The following is an 18,256-nucleotide window of genomic DNA, read 5'->3' on the forward strand; positions in this document are numbered from 1 at the left end:
TCTGCCCTTTCCTTCCAAACGCCGACATAAAACAGAAAAAAAAAAAAAAAAAAAAAGCCAAACCACCGCAATGTTAACAGGACGTCATGTCATGTTTGATAGTGTGTCTACTTAATCCTGCATGTGTGCCGTGTTTAAAAACGGTCATCGTATCTCGATCCGACGTGTCTGCGTGCGGCTGTAGCTCCTATATGAGCAACGTTCCTCGACAACGTGGGGATCGGTTTGAATTTCAGTAACGGGCTCCTCTTTCTATCCCGCCTGGCTCTGATCCCCTCCCTGCCACTGCTGATGTTGCCACATCTGGAGTCTATTTAAGGCGGAGAGGAAACAAGCTGCTTCCAGGGAGCGGAGAGTGTGCGTGCGTGCGGGTGTGCGTGCGTGCGTGCCCGTGCGCGTCTCAGAGGGAGACAGTCATTTCTCAAGACGAAAGGGGCAGCGTTTGAATTTCTCGGGGGGCTGAACGCTACCATCAAACGTGACGCTTGTTCCAGGTGAAGTGCTGGGATGCCGCTGCTCAGGTCGGCGGCCTCTGTTTAGAGCCGCAGCGGAGGAGGCCCCCGTCCCCGTTCTCCACTCTAGGGACACGCGGGTCCCACCCCCCCACCCCCCCGTTCCATTTCCCAGAGCTGGAAAACTACGCTCAGGGGGCCATCTGGAGACCGTGGTGCAAAAAAAAAAAAAAAAAAAAAAGAGAGAGAGAGGAAGATGGAAAACATCTCGCTTCCCAGAGTGTCTGGCCGTTTGTTTTTTAAAAGGGCTTGACGAGGAAGTGAGCCTATTCCAGCTCACACACCACGACCCCGACACAGAATGGCCTGTGATATGAAGGTAGAAACAGAGGGGATTCAAAAGCGGAACATCTCTGATCTAAAGCAGAAAGACAAAAGATGGCCGTATCTCAGCTCCTCCCAACATTCTGGACCTCCTTCCGACATTGCTCCGAGCTCCAAAACTAAATTTGAAAACCCGTTACTCCCAAAAATTCTGTATGTCACGGCCGGGCGTTGTATCGACCGTGTGATCGGAGACGAGAAAATGGCTGATGTTATTTCTCAGGCTGCATTACAGTACGGGTAATGCAGTTCTCCGAACTTTGCTGTCAACATCGTGTGGGTGTGTGTCGTGTGGGTGTGTGTCCTAGGTCATGCTCCATGGAAAAGGTAGACGGAGCCACGGGGGTGTGGGAAAGGACACACGTGGTTATTTTGAACTTGCAGAATTTCACGCCGTGTAGCTTTCCTGACAAATTGACGGTGCCACTCTTGTTCCGTTTTGCAGAGTCAGGCAATTAAAGCCGTGCTCCTCGACAGCCGCGTCTCGCCACCCTGCCCCCCCCCCCCCCGCCGGGTGCCCACGGTCCTGCAGGCTTTAGTGCCAATTCCATTCTTGAAGACCAGATTCAATTAGGGGCCAAACATTCCCACGAGGCCTTGTGTAAAACTAGAGTTAGAGCTGAAACTTGCAGGAGAGGAGGTAGTGGAGGACTGGGGTGGGAAACGCCGAGCACCGAGGCCTTTCTTTCCCCTTTCCGAGGGAAACGTCTTGAGGTCATGCCGAAGTGTAACTATTAATCATTTTGTTGCAGACCCCGCTGAGGGTCCCCGGAACCCACGTTGAGAACTACCGGCTCCTAAACTCCACTTGTGATCAGAGCTAATCCTCCCAATAGCAGAAAGATCAGACGCTCGGCCGTTCATCCGACCCGAGTGCTCCTCACCTACCCCCCTGACCATCGTTTGAACAACTTTTTAGTTCCATGTCAGCATGTTAAAACCCCATCGCACACCAAAAAAAAACAAAAAAAATAAAACTGGAACGTGCTGATGTTCTTCTGCCAAGCCGCAGATTCCAGATTCCAGCCATTCCACGACATTACAAGTCAATTCTGTGGTCTGAATTCTCCAATTTCCTGCCGTGTTTGGAGCAGACGGCTTTGGTTAATCACAAGCTCTGTCTGGCCCGTCCCGAGCAAGCACCCCCCCCCCCCGACCCAAAATAAATAAATAAAGGAGAAAAAGGGTCGTCTGTGATTTCACTGGGGCCGGCTGTATATATTACGACCCGGAATCCTTCGAGCCCTCACAGGTTTGCGCTTAACCACGACGATGTCTCTCTTCGCATTTTGAAGGAGGACATTAGCGTTCGTTAGCGTCGCGTTTGCAATTCGTGACCTTTGGCCAGTGCCGACGTCAGGAAGAACCGCGCCCGCTCCCAAACCCCTTAGTCCGCCATGATGCATAGTGCAACTCTGCTGGAGGACGTGCACAGGTTCGCAGCTGGACGGGCAACATGGAAGCTACGGTCGGCCCAGCAGGATCGTGAAAAGATATGTCGCCCCCGTCTCCCCGGCCGTATTCTCAACCTCCCTCTCCTGGCTGGTGACTGAGCTGAATACCTAATGGCTTCTGTTCTCTCTCAGTATGCTAATGTCGTCTTCCCTGCTCGCCTCCGCTCCAACCCTCCATTCACATCCTCCTTTAATCCACTCCCCCCGCTGCTTCGCTCTTCCCCCCGAATACATCACTTCTAACATTTCCACTCTGTACAACTACCTGACCACCCATCGCCCTATCTGTTCTTCCACCTCAAGTCATCCCTCCCCCAACCACCCTTTTATTCTTGGAAGTGTGTGTGTGTGCGGATGTGTGTTTGTGAGAGACCATCCATTCCGCAAACATGGAAGTGGACACACACACACACACACACACACACACACACACACACACACACACACACACACACACACACACACACACACACACACACACACACACACACACACACACACACACACACACACACACACACACACCTCATTGAAATGCCAGCCAGCCTCTGATTTAATTGAGGAGGGGGAAAAATAGAACAATTATGAGATGAGTGTTGTTTGACATTGTCAGAAAATCTGAATGATGATGCCCTGTACTGTGAGCGTGATGGAAAGGAAAAAAGCGTTTGTATGCAGCTTCATCCACCCCACTTAGAGAAGCTACGGCTTTCTCGTCACCACCGCTTTTTATAAGAGGCGGGAAGGGCCTCACACACTCTTTTCCTTCCGACACTCTGCTAGACTGAAGATCTGCTTCAGTTGCCGCTGACTTCTGATCAACTGGGCAATTCTCAGCTTTCACTTCAAGTCCAGAACAAGTCTTGCACCGCAGCTGGCACATTCTCAAAGATTAGACTGCTGTAGTCTCTGTAGAATTGTTAAAGGGGCAATAGATAACCTTTCTTCGCCCCACCGTCTGCCATTTCCCCTACTGGTTGCGCATTAGTTGACGCACTTCCCGTGACACACTGCCGTAAACCAATCACTTTCCCGGGAGTTTGTGCCCGGTGGCAGTCCCAACGCATAGTGATATGGAGGCTTATACAGAACCGATCTAACCGCCAATGATGTCATTATTCCATAGCCATTACACATTGCAGTCAACATGACCTTAATGATAATGATAATAATAATAGTAATGAAATATAACTATCTATAAAATATAAAATATCCTTTTTTTTTTTCCCTCCATGCTTGAATGGCAGCGCAAAATTGTGTTTGGTGCCATCCAGGTGGTGAATCTAGTTTTAATTTATGTAGATAACGTCCCCAAATAAAAAGAACACTGCCTGGGAAGGCCACCCTGACGACTCCTCTCATCTCCTATTGAATTTGGACACGAAATGAAACAGCACAGCTCTGAAGCACTTCCAGTCACTACTGTCGTTCTGTTTGGGTGTGTGTGAAGGTACCTGCTCCGTCGGGGGCGTCGGTGCTCTGCGACCTCCTCATGGCCGGGTTGGATGAGCGGGAGCTGTAGGGGTACAGCTGGCCCCCGGGGGCCCCTTCCTGCTGGTCGATCTGCGTCAGGTCGTGCATGCTGAGGCTGCGCAGCTTCTCCGTGATGGCACCCTGACCCTGCAGGTTTCGGCGGACACACAGGAGTTAGGAGGGTGGAAAAGTGAGAAACATAAGCCAACGAGAGGAAAGAGACAGTAAAGGAGAGGGTGGGAAAATACACATGCAATGACATATGTACGCATGCAGTAAGAAACGGAGAAAAGCATAGACACAATCACGTCAACAAAGAGATGAGAGGAAAAACGGAAGGAACGGAAGTAAACAAAACTGGAGAAAAACCGTGACTACCACGTCACCAGTGTAACAAGATCAGATCACATTTTATGTCATGACAGTCACATGGCAAATGGAATGCAAAAAAACAAAAAAAACAAAAACATGATGAGCTGTTTGTACCGACACACAACAAGAAAACTACTCATGACGACAGCTTAAGTCAATAGAAAGCAAGGAAAAACACCAAACGGTGTTGCATAATTGGTTTAATTGTTGTCTTTTACACAGCATTGAACTAGCCTCCACCTGAACTAGCCTCTTGCCTACCCTGAAGTGGTAGGACGTTGAAGTAAACCCAGAGCTATATTGTATACAATACGCAGGTCTGTGTGTGTTCCAATATAGGAAAGTAAAATAAGGGGCTGAAATCGTGAGAGATGGTTATGAACACTTTGAAACAAGCATAAATCACAGACCTGGAGTCAACCGTATTTACAAATGCTTTTAACGGCGTGTTTCAGCTGGTTGAAACAATGCCTGTCTAGTACAAAGGCAGCACAGTGGCGGAATCTATCAGTACACGGATATTTATTCTTTCAGACCTAATGAGCCTTAATACCTGGAAGAACGTCTCGCATTAGCGAGTCTACCTTGCTATATCCAGCACGGTGAAGAAAGGGTAAAAATAAACTATTTGCAACTACTGTTTGACCCAGATCTGCGTTAAACTCATGAAAGTATGGATTTGTCTAGTGGCATGTTGGGACCGTATTGGTATGAAATGATAGAATCTGTCCATGCTGCTAACACGGTTTGTTTTTACCTCCCAGAGTAGCCAGATGAAGCACAGAACCCCTAAAGAAAGCAGGGGGTCAGTAGAGGAAGCAAGAGAGAGAGAGAGAGAGAGAGAGAGAGAGAGAGAGAGAGAGAGGGAGAGAGAGAGAGGGAGAGAGAAGAGAAGAGAAGAGAGATGGAATGACACCTGAGAGTAGATCCACACTAGGACTCAGCCATATGGAAAAAAGTAGCAGAATAATCAAGAGGAAATTGTCGACTATTATTGCATCTGTATCTGTTATTATATGTGAGTATTGGCACATATTATGATATCTGCTTCTCTATTCAAAATCCCACGTAGAACAAACCTACTGATGTTCATCAACGTTGAATTATACGGTGATGTAAAATACATTATCCCAAAAACCCGTTCAAATAAAGGAGACCCAATTAGAAAGTCATATCCAACCATCATTAGCTTGGACAAAATTACACTGTCGTAATTTTGATGAAGTGTATAGACTGATGCCAGACACACAGCAGTGATTTAGCAGCACTATTACAAGTCTGGTTAATATCATCAACTGCACAGTTGTGTTAAGGAATCATGTTTTTTTTTTTGTGGTTTTGAAAATATTACACATACAACCTTTCCGTTACAACACATGAGGGTGAGACGCCCTCATTAAACCTTAACAGTGAACACGTCAAATTAAGAGATAAATACACTGAAATAATATTGGATTTTGAAACGGCCTGTTCGATTAACAACAGAGAAACCTTGATTCATATGTTGAGCGTGACATCCAATCAGAGTCCCTTCATTTCCATCGGAAAAATAAGTCGGTATTTCCATAGGCCTCCATTTTCCATCCAAAGTTCACGGCTTGAAAAAGGTGCGTGTCACGGGAATAAAGTCGGATAATCTGCCATGGTGGACGATATATATATATAGTTGAAAAGAAAACTCCCCCAAGACTGCATTTCCATTGCTCTTCCAAGAAAGAAAATGAGCACGTTTGGCTGAGTCTGAGTCTTCTGACGGACGGGGCTTTTCTGCTCAAGGCGAGCTTAATCAGGTGGAGCAAAAAGTTTCAACAAAACATGTTTTGGGGCATTAAATTGAACTCAATTGCACAGGCCGGATGCACAGTTATGACACAAGGAGGATGTGGAGGAAGAGGGAGAGCAATAGCTGCAAAGAGAAGGAACTAAAGAATAACGTAGAGATACAGAGGGAAAGGAAGAGATTGAGCAATAGGAAGAGAAGCCAGTTTGATGACAAGAGAGGAAGGACGCAAGGTGCCGCTTTGATGCAGTGATCAATAGCGTGGTTAATAAGGGTGGTGTGGGCGGGGGGGCCTTTTGCAAGTTCCCGACTGCTGTCATCATTAGGAGGAGCGGAGGAGATTACAGACAAGGCACTTACACCTACACAATCCACATATACCCTTAAAAAGGATTCTGCAGAGTGCAGTTCCATGAATACTAGAAAGCCCCCCAGCTTCTTCTATCCTTGTTGTCGTTGTACAATTACCAGGTGGTTGAGTTTTACACTGTGATGCAGTCGTAAAAGGAAAACTGGCGAATAAGACAAATTAAACTAGAGCAGACTAAGAGGATAAAATACACTAAATAAATTAAGTAGACGGAGCCACTGGTTAAATAGCAGCACGTCGACTACACTGCGCATGAGATACAAGATTATGAGAGAAAAGAAATCTTGCTAACGGTGCACAAATGTTAAAGCGGCCATAAAAATGTGATCGGGTGGGGTATGTGAACTGCAGCAGCATGTAAGCCAGTAAGTCAGGCGGTGCTGAATGGTGAGCCGGTGAAATTCCCAAGCAGCCACTGGGACAAATCAGCTCTTTTTTATCCTCCCCAGGAAGTAGAGAGTAAGAGGCCAGGCGAGGTCGTCAGCGATGTGGGTAGGGTGGGATATAGTGTAGAAGGGGTTGTGCTCCATGTCCTCGGACCTCCAGAAGTCCACGCTCTTTTGTCTTCCTGATGTTAAGAGCGCATTTGTTTTCAACAGCACAAGTTCTGCACATCCTCCCTGTAGGCTGACTCAACACACCCACCGCAGTGTCATCTGCACACCTCATCAAAGCCTTTTTAGTCATGGGAGGGATGAAACTGGTAAGTAAGGAGGGAGTAGAGGCTCAGCCGCACACCCTTGGGGCGCTCCGCTGTTCAAGGTTGAAGTCTGGGGTCTTGGCCAGAAAGTCAAGGATCCAGCAGGAGGCAAGTCTGCCTCTTTTACTGAGACTCTCGCTGTTTAACTAATTCATTTTGGCAATAACGTGATGTGTAAAAAAAGGGAGGGCCGGCCAATATGGAAGAATTCCTTTCCCCCCAATCGCTTTATCCCCGCAGAGCCTAAATAACAAACAAGTGACAGAGATGAGCTCAGTGGAAAGTTGGCCAAATGGACCCAAACATGACCAAATTCCCAGATCTATTAACATATTATCCATCCAATAAGAATGCGAGTATAAACAACAGGACGCATTGACAATGTAAATGTAGTCTTGAAAGAGAGCTGAAAGTGGATGTTGTAATATTACACCCAGGGGGTATACAGGGTTATTTAAAATACCATGAAACAGTCAATAGCACTACTAATTCTCAAATTGAACTGTTATTGTTTTATCATATTGTCTTATTGATGTATGCCTACAGGATACCACAGAAAGATGGTGTCACCTCTGCGTGGTACTGGCACTGTACAAGAAAGAGGTCTGAGAGATTAAACAATATGCTGCAGTATTCATGCAATGCTGGTGAAACTGCTAGCGTTTAGCAATGTATATCACCGCTGTGCACATAGCGGGAGTCAGGGGAACACCAGAGAGAGGCGCACGCACGCACACACGCACGCACACGCACACACACACACACACACACACACACACACACACACACACACACACACACACTTGCCTTGACAGCTGCTGTCACAGCAGCTGTGGCTGCGATACTAAGGCCCTGCTTGCCAAAGTTGACCATGGTCTCATAGCTTCTCTCCTTGGCCTGGACTATGTACTCATCGATCTCCTGGAAGGCAGATGAGGGGGGGGGGGAGAGAGCTCAGTAGTACATTCCTAGTAGATGGTTTTAATCAGGTAAAAGCACTTTCCAATAATGTGCACCCAGAGACAAAAGTGTGAGAGCCATGAAGAGAGAGACAGGCATTGGATGGATAGATAGATAGATAGATGATGGGTGATGGATGATGGATGGATAGATGGATAGATAGATGATAGATGATAGATAGATGGATGGATGACTGGATGGATGGATGGATCTTACCTTCTCTCTGGAGGACAGGAGTGGGTGCAGACACTTCCTGTAAATGAGACTTGCTCCCCGGGTGTAGGGAGACAACAGCCAAATGACGATGGCGATCTTCAGCTCGTAGTACAGCGGAAACCTGGCGGGGGAGAACAGCGCACATGCAGTCGATGCCCGTGCTTGTTAAAGACGGACCAAACTCATGAGTCAGTGTTCAATTGTAATGTCTGGAATCCTTGAACAAGGCAATATAAAACATCCAGCATCAACATCCTATTGCGATGCTGTGAAAATATCACATATGGTGGCAAATATCACAAAATTCAATATTATTAAATATCGGCCCTAGCCTAGGTTTCAGCCCAATTAATATTAGCTTACCGGTGGGTGTGGCCCCGAATATTATGATTTAATTTGAATGGGTGGATGTGCATCTGATGATACATGAGAATCAGGGAAAACAATCAACTGAGATTAATTCGGGGGCGCCCTTTAAAGAAAAAATGAAAAATAGGAACATAAATTTCCACCTTTAAGTCAAGAGACAGAACAAAACGATGGGAAAAGTTATACGTAACGGTAGAAAATATTGCCGTTTCAATTCTTATCTCTCACACACACACACACACACACACACACACACACACACACACACACACACACACACACACACACACACACACACACACACACACACACACACACACACACACACACACACACACACAGCATCTGTTCCCACACATTCATTTAGCTGTCATACCCATTACAAAGGAGCCATCCTAATTCCATTAGTAAACTGATTGGGCTTTACACATTCTGGAGCCTAAAACATAATCACCACACCGAAAAGGCTTGTGAATGCGTGCGCGTGTGTGTGCGCGAGAGTATTAGAAGCCCTAATGATTTGTTTTGTTTGCCCGCTCGCACAATCAGGAGCGGTCAAGCCAGTATGACAACATTAGCATAATGTTTACACTGCTGGGGAATCCAATATGATAGATTTGATAATATAATATCAGATTTGCCATTTGGCAATTATCCCAAATATCATTTAAATGTGCAATGCAAAATAAGTGTATCCCCACAGTTATCTGTAGTAGTATGACATCTCAGATGAGGTTATTTATAAAGGCTAGGGTCAGGATTTGGTCTTTTTTTGTTCACCTGCACAATAATTGTATCTGCAAAATAACATATTTGAATGTTTACCACAACGCTTCAAGTTTAATAGCTTGTCATAAACATGTTGAGATATTATTGCATATTTCATCTTTTTAACATTTTTGCATTAGTCTTTCCTAATGGAAGCTGAAACGGGCATTTGCATATTGCCCGGAGACGTGTTGAGTCCAGTTGCTGCGCACTTTTTTTGCAAGTTGAAAGTGAAGTGGTGTTCATGTTTCATTTCTGATATGTGTTATTTGTAGGGGTGTCATGATAGAGTCCCCAAATCCACCATTCAATTGACTTATGATTTTAAGGTCAGGATTCGATTCTCAATGTATTTTTTTCCCAGCACTGACAGCTTTGCCACTGTTAGACTATTGAGTCTTGATTTGTAAAGAAAAACTTTGTGCCCAGTCACATTAATCATTATAAATAATGGGGGTTTTTTTTAAGTGGAATAAATATAAACCAATTATCTCATACAACTGCATCAACTAAATAAATCGTCATCATCAATCGTTGTTGATCCGCGCAGGTCCCCGTCCCCCCCCACAGTTTAAGTGCTTTTTTTGTTTTGTTTCTGTTTACTGTTTTCTTTACAAATAAAGACTCGATAAGGTTAGGGCTGAAAAAAATACATGTGTTTAAATCCAATTGTGTATTGAGAGATACAGACTTCTCTAACACGACGACTGTACCTCACATCGTTCAAAAGCGATTTTCGTGAAACATAGTTTGTTACAAACGTGATCAATTGAACAAGAAGGTAGGAAGAAGGTATCCTGCGTGCCTGATATTGGACTTTAATTGAACAATTGAGTATTGAAAGTTTTATATATTTGAAGATTTTATTTAAAACACTGGACATCTTGAATGTTCCTTGCTTTAAGTGTATGGAAAGCAAAGTTATATTTGCCCGCGCCCCTTTTTTGTGTGATCCGAAAAATGATCCGCTCCGTGACTCAGAACCGTGATACAATCCGAACCATGAGTTTTGTGATCCGTTGCACCCCTTAAACAAAGGCTCGGGAGCCATAAGAGTCAGCTCTTTTCAGTGAACGGGATCATCCTGAACAATACAGCACGCAGTTTATTTCCGGATAACTTTACATTAGAGATCACATTTATTTTGTCTTGGCGGTAAGGATCAATGTCGGACAGTATCACCCACAAAAATACGGGGAGAATCGCGAAGCTGCTTGTGATCTCGACGTTCGAAATCGAACGCTCATTTTGATCAATTTTCGATTTCAAATCGAGATCCCGACACCCCTCGTAATTTGCCTTACCACGCCAGTGTGAGGTCAGTGACGGTCTCAACCACAGTGTAAAGAGCGAAGACGATCCAGTACATCATCCATCGCACCTGCAGGGACAGACACAAAAACATTCTTTATGAGAATCTATTGTATCAAAGCTTCTAGTAGACATACAGTACTTCTAATACTGACAATACTGAAAATGTGAGCCATCATCAGGAAAGTGGTTAGGGTTAATGTATGTAATGTTAGTGTTGAATAGTAAACAGGTTGAAACTCAATTTGAGTTGGTATGGTCCTAGAGCTAAACCACAAAAGGTATCCATTATTTATCCAGGGATAACTTTCAAGGAGCAAGGAGCACTCTATCGTTCAGTGACAGCAAGGTTCATTGAGTTTGCACATTCAGACCATGAAGCTGCCACCACACTTTACAAGCGGTGTGTACCTCATCCCAAAACGGATGGCCTTTTCTCAAGTTAGAAGAGGACATCGACAACGCTGGCCCCAATAAGAAACAAACATAGGAAAACTGCGTAAATGTGTACAATTGACAGCAGAAAAGTATGTGCAAATGTTCCGTACACCTCCAGCACATTTCCGCATTGCAGTGGTGTGGTTGGTGTGAATAGACCAAGACCAGCTTTACCCCCCACCTCCCACCCTTCTAAAGGGCTTTCCAGGGTCTCTTGGTTGCATTTCCATATCAAAGCCAGCGGTGGTCCTCTGGCAGACAGACAGTCGCATGAACAGCTGAGGTATTTACTGAGCCAGGGGCTCCCCTGCGTGAGTGCACACTCACAAACACTGGCTAATAAAGTGCCACTGTGGCTGTCCACACACACACACACACACACACACACACACACACACACACACACACACACACACACACACACACACACACACACACACACACACACACACACACACACACACACACACACTCATCTATTCTCTTCCACCCCGTCTGTACCTCTCTGTCTCTGGTGTGTGCTGCAGTGCCTGCAGCAGGAAGGTTGGGCGCTCTAATTGGCGGCCTCACAGTGAACCCCCTCGCACACATTTCTACACACAGAACACATGCACGCTGTAAACCAATTGATAAGTGTGTGCCAAACTGCAGCTGCCTCTATTGATTCTATCCACGTGCCGGCCATTTTCATACCCCCTCTTACCATCCCTCGCCCTCTCACTGCACCCCTCCTCCCTAGTTCCCTCATCTCATCAGTCGGTAGGACATTAAGATGTGACCTCAGTGAAATATACGGCGGCCATTTTACCTTCCTGGGGCTATGCTAGAGATTTACTACACCCCCCCCCCCCCCCCGCCCCGTTAATAATGAGCTTCCATTAAAAAGAGAAAAGAAACACCTCAGCTCTTTCAGCGTGGTGATGCTGGCTTCTCCGCGGGAGGCTTGAAACTAACTTTGTTGTTGGCCTGCATGCCACGAGCTTCAGGATTCACCATTTCATCAAACACATACCATCAGCCACACAATTAAAACCACCACTTATAACCCCTAATATTGTGTAGGTCCCCCTCGTGCTGCCAAAACAGCTCTGACCAATCAAGGTATGGACTGTACTCTATACTTCGCTCTCCACGCCCAAGGCTCATTGATGAACTCATGACCCAAACTTGACCCTGTTGCTGGTTGCAGCTGTCCTTCCTTGGACCACTTTTGGTAGGTATTAACCACTGCATACGGGGAACACCCCACAAGACCTGCTGTTTTGGAGATGCTCTGACCCAGTCGTCTAGCCTCACAATTTGTCCCTTGTCAAAGTTGCTCAGATCCTTATGCTTGACCATTTTTCCTGCTTCCAACACATCAACTTCAAGAACTTATCGTTCACTTGCTGCCTAATATATCCCACCCCTTGACAGGTGCCGTTGGAACGATATGAGCAATGATATTCACTTTTGTCAATGGTTTTAATATTGTGGCTGATCGGTGTACCATCAATAGAGGTGGAGTAGCATTATTTATTTTAAATTAGGAACGAGTTACTGAGTAACTGAACTAAACAGTTTGACAGGACTTGTCAGCAGAGATGATGTACAAGCTACAATGGAACCTTTTGATTAGGGGCCAATACTACCCCAATACTAAATCAGCATTCAGCAAAGAAGAAACCCAAAGTGATTCATTAAATCATAGCAATGTGCCGTGAGATGGGGCTCCAATACATTAATATAATGATTTTTATTAATCTGGACATCAAATTTTGGAATTGGACAATGCAAGACCTATAATTTAACGGTTTACAATTTTGTGGCCTCAATAAATACTGAACTGAGGCTACATTTATTTTAATTGTAATTAATTGGGTGACCAAAATATGGAAGCAAACCCATAATCGACAAAGAGCTGATAACACTTACCACGCCTGGAAAACCTACACTTTAAGTAAACGAATTTCAACACTTTATCTGGGGGACCACAATCTGGTCATTAAATCAACCTGTCACAGCTAATGCTCCTTTGCATTGTGATGAAATGCACCTGGTTTTCTTTCCGGCTCACAGATAACACCCGTCATACTACTAGACTAACATGTACATTAACTTTTGACCCGGGTCTTTCCATCTTTCCGTTCTGTCGTTATTGGACAGCAGCTTATGTGTGATGTGCCACTGTGACCTACTCCTAGACCTCAAATGATCTGTAAATGGCCAAAGGATGGATCCAGGCCTAAATGATTACATTGGAAACACTGATAGTACAACTAAATATAATAACTACAAACAGAAACTAGTACCAAAAGGAAACAAAAATGCACAAATAAAACAATTCGATCGGGAGAAAAACCCTGAAACACTTGAGGCGGTCAGACAAATCTGCACTGGCCAGGCCTAAAATGAAGAGAGATTTCAGCATAGAAGCTCCATTTGTCAGGAACAGATTGTGGGAGTGAAACGGTGCAGTCCAGAAATAATGATGATCATTTGAATAAATTGAATGAACGACAGGTACAGGTTTGCTACGGTACCTCTCTTTGTTTTGTGCTTTGCGGATACAGTTTGAGTTACGTTGTCAAAATAGAAAAAAAAAAAAAATTATATCTATCTACTGTATATATACACACACAGTATAAATACACACTCACCGACCACTTAATTAGTACACCTGTTCAATCGCTTGTTAACACAAGGAGCTAATCAACCAATCACATGGCAGCAACTTATTGCATTTAGGCATGTAGACATGGTGAGGATGACTTGCTGAAGTTCAAACCGAGCATCAGAATGGGGAACAAAGGGAATTTAAGTGACTTTGAATGTGGCATGGTTGTTGGTGCCAGACGGGCTGGTCTGAGTATTTCAGAAACTGCTGGGATTTTCACGCACAACCATCTCCCAGGTTTACAGAGAATGGTCCGAAAAAGAGAAAATATCCAGTGAGCGGCAGTTGTGTGGACGAAAATGCCTTGTTGATGTCAGAGGTCAGAGGAGAATGGGCAGACTGGTTCGAGACGATAGGAAGGCAACAGTAACTCAAATAACCACTCGTTACAACCAAGGCATGCACAATACCATCTCTGAACACACAACACATCGAACCTTGAAGCAGATGGGCTCCAGCAGCAGACCACCACACCGGGTGCCACTCCCGTCAGCTAAGAACAGGAAACTGAGGCTACAATTCGCACAGGCTCATCAAAAATGGACAATAGAAGATTGGAAAAACGTTGCCTGGTCTGATGAGTCTCGATTTCAGCTGCGAGACTCAGATGGTAGGGTCAGAATTTGGCATTAACAACATGAAAGCATGGATCCATCCTGCCTTGTATCAACGGTTCAGGCTGATGGTGTAATGGTGTTGGGGATATTTTCTTGGCACACCTTGGGCCCCTTCGTACCAACTGAGCATCGTTTAAATGCCACAGCATAGCTGAGTATTGTTGCTGACCATGTCCATCCCTTTATGAGCACAGTGCACCCATCTTCTGATGGCTACTTCCAGCAGGATAATGCACCTTGTCACAAAGCTCAAATCATCTCAAACTGGTTTCTTGAACATGACAATGAGTTCACTGTACTCCAATGGCCTCCACAGTCACCAGATCTCAATCCAATAGAGCACCTTTGGGATGTGGTGGAACGGGAGATTCGCATCATGGATGTGCAGCCGACAAATCTGCCGCAACTGCGTGATGCGATCATGTCAATATGGACCAAAATCTCTGAGGAATGTTGCCAACACCTTGTTGAATCTGTGCCACCAAGAAATAAGGCAGTTCTGAAGGCAAAAAGGGGGTCCAACCTGGTACTAGCAAGCTCTCCCTAATAAAGTGGCTGTTGAGTGTATATATACAGTATGTGTGTGTGTGTGTGTGTGTGTGTGTGTAGGCCTCTACACACAGGCCTCTACACACAACTGGTTGCCATGGTCATAAAATTGCCTGCCTGCCTCTCAACCCGAGGAGATAGTTAGAAAACAAAGTGTGTCTGAGCTTGTTTGAGTAACACACCACGCACGCGCACACACACACACACACACACACACACACACACACACACACACACACACACACACACACACACACACACACACACACACACACACACACACACACACACACACACACACACACACACAATGCACCATAGAATTACACGGTGCAGTAAGGTTATAAAAAATTTAATAAAATTAATTAAAAAAAACCAAATACACACAAAATAGAATTTGAACATTTCTAGCACTACATTCTGCCTCAACACCAAGTCCCTGAAGTTCAAAATGTGACAAACGCTCCCACTCTACCACCCTTGTCTATAAAATATTTTTAAAAATGTATAACATTTTGGGGATGATTATTGGTGTTTTTTTTATATGATATTTAAACACAAGTAATATTTGAGAAACAATCTTTAGAAATGTAGATATTATGATGTCGGTTTATAGATTTACTTCAAGAGTCTTTGAAGTCCAGAAAATAACATTACTTTACTGTAATGCAGCCTTAAAGACAACATTTAACTTAATCTCGATAACCAAGATCCCAGACAAGATCTAATTTCATATCGCAATATCAATATTACATTCATATATCGCCGAGCCCTAGATAACGGACCATGGACGTAACTGGCGAGTAGTTATCTGATGGTATCAGCAGTGTCATGCATCTGTCCTTTAATCTAACAAGACATAACAAATGTTTCGGTGGGAGATTCAGAATGACTTTGCTCAAGAGCGACACTAGACGTGAGCTGAAGGGAGACAAAAGACAAAGAGAGAGAAGAACAGATCGAAAGGAAGGACTAGACGGAGAATTCAAGCTTAGCTGTGCCTTAACCTTTGAGCCGGTGTGTGTGTGTGTGTGTGTGTGTGTGTGTGTGTGTGTGTGTGTGTGTGTGTGTGTGTGTGTGTGTGTGTGTGTGTGTGTGTGTGTGAGAAAGCTGGCTGCTGTTAAGCTCTGTGTGAACGTGATACTGCACCCCGCCCTCCCCCCTCCGGCACCGTACCCAACAGGCTGGGATTTCACGATCTCTGCTATCGGTTACATCACTCAGCCCGAACCGCCTCAAACACCTCTCAGCCTGGAGAACTAGATTTGCCTACGAGGGACAAATGAGACCAAACGACCAAAAGGAGAAAAAAAAAAAAAAGAAAGAAAAAATCCCAATCGACCGCATACGGCACTGGAACATTAAACACCTTCCTTGACAGAATTATCACTGTGGTTAACTTCAAACAGCCAACAGGTATGCAGCATGAACAATTTTAATCAGTGTAGGTAACAACACTACAGCATATGTTACCTCTTGCTTATGTTTGATTGTGACGATCCCGTTGTGTAACCGGAATTTAAGCGAATAAACTTTATATTTAACCCCCCATTTTAGTGGCACCACCCTGCTCATTTACATCCACTTCATCAGATCATAATTTTCCTAAGGTCTCATATCTTGAGGTTTAGCCATGTGTGCAAGCAAGCTGTACACAGGCTTGCAAGTCAGCACAACCGGGACTGTTTGGCCTCATGGGCAGCCAAAAGATAAGAGAACGGAGAGACCGACAGATAGGAGAGAGACCTAAGCCCCTTTAAAAGCCTTTTACACAGCCTGTTTCAAGGCGGAAATGTTGCGCCATTATACGGCCTCGCCGCACTGCGTAAAAGGTACGAACATGGAATGGGGGAACATTGTTGGGTAGTCAGTAGCCACAGCCGAACCGACATTTGCGTGACGGTCGGCGAGGAGCTGATTCTACCGCGCTTGTCTGCTGCAGTTGCCTGCAGGTGCAGAGTTTTGCAGTGACTGAGCCGGCCATTTTCTCTGGAATATCGCACCTAAATGGCTAAAATAAAAACTGTGGATTGATATAAAAGTTGTTTTTGGACGTGGTGGGGCAGATAATCTGGTGATTAAGTTGCGGCTCCAGGTTATAACTTACATAACAATATAATTAAATATGAATAATTAATACTGGTAACGAAACAAGGGCTTCTATGGCCAGTGGAAACCAGGTGATCAGCTATTGATAACTCCAGATCATTGATGTCCACTGCCTGACGTTGGCTATGTGTCACACTTGAGGCCAGCACTGTTGTGTCGTCATGCCACATGATCACACCTCTGAGTCCGTAACGCCGGCATGCTATCTAAAAATCGCACACAGGGGCAGCATTATGACGGGGATGGTAGCTCAGGCGGTAGAGCTGGTGGTCTAGTGATCCAAAGGTTGCTGGTTCGAGCCCAGGCTCCTCCTGCTAGCATGCTGTAGTGTCCTTGAGCAAGACACTTAACCCCTAATTGCTCCTGGTGGCTGCGTCCGTCAGCGTTTGAACAATTGTAAGTCGCTTTGGATAAAAGCGTCTGATAAATGACTAAATGTAAATGTAAATGTTTGTTGGGGTCATTGTAAAAAAGCAAAGCCGCGATATTGACGGGTGTTCTTTACGGGTGTATTGCGGGATCTCTGTATAAATACGGCTCAAGAGAGAGCAGAGGGAGAGGGGAAAAACAGGTACCACCCTTTTTCACATGCCTGAGCTCGTACTCACTTAAAGTTGGCCTGATGCGGAGACGCACGCACGCACGCACGCACGCACGCACGCACGCACGCACGCTCGCACGCACTTCAAAATTCTCCTTTAAACCATCTTTTCTCCGCCCATGGACAATTTACAAGCTAGAGTAGAGTGACCAGAAATCGCATAGGATTTTCTGTATTATAATACAGTTAAAGTGTTGTCTTTAACGCTGCCTTTCAGTAAAGTAATGCAATTTTCTGAACTTCACAGAATATGCTAGCTGACTAATCAACGCCTCTCCCTGCTTGGGCATAATATCCACAAAACTATTGAATACTTCTCTATGTAAGTATTTCATGACATCTCAGGAGAGCACCAACAGTCAGTCACTCAGTACTGGAGGTTGCACCACTTGTAGGTCGTAGCACAGGGATCAACGAGAGGCCTTTCACCAACTATCCTCACAAAATAGAGCTCTAAATGGACTGCACCCCGATAGCTAATATTGCTACTTGGACATGGTTTCATAACATTTTGGAATTATCCACGCTAAGGCAAACGGTAGGGTTATATGAATAACCTTACAGTCGGTGATTGAATTTAGTGGTGAGCAATTTTGATGAAATCTCACAGGCCTTTACCAATTTGATCCACCTAAGATTGGAGCAGAGTCTCACTGCAAGACAAGCCACACTCGGTT

The 18,256-nt window shown here is 44.9% G+C and overlaps 1 protein-coding gene across 1 annotated transcript in view; it reads right to left on the minus strand.

Annotated features, from left to right (window-relative positions):
- Positions 1-18,256, minus strand: part of reep3b (receptor accessory protein 3b) — a 40,062-nt gene that overhangs the window by 3,831 nt on the left and 17,975 nt on the right. The window contains exons 3-6 of the mRNA XM_080020777.1: positions 10,603-10,679; positions 8,162-8,282; positions 7,793-7,906; positions 3,745-3,910 (exon numbers count right to left, since the gene is read on the minus strand). Of these exons, the coding sequence (XP_079876903.1) occupies positions 3,745-3,910; positions 7,793-7,906; positions 8,162-8,282; positions 10,603-10,679 (478 nt within the window). The remainder of the gene's footprint in view (positions 1-3,744; positions 3,911-7,792; positions 7,907-8,161; positions 8,283-10,602; positions 10,680-18,256) is intronic.

Source organism: Zeus faber (assembly GCF_960531495.2).
Source record: "Zeus faber genome assembly, chromosome: 20".
Classification (NCBI taxonomy): domain Eukaryota; kingdom Metazoa; phylum Chordata; class Actinopteri; order Zeiformes; family Zeidae; genus Zeus; species Zeus faber.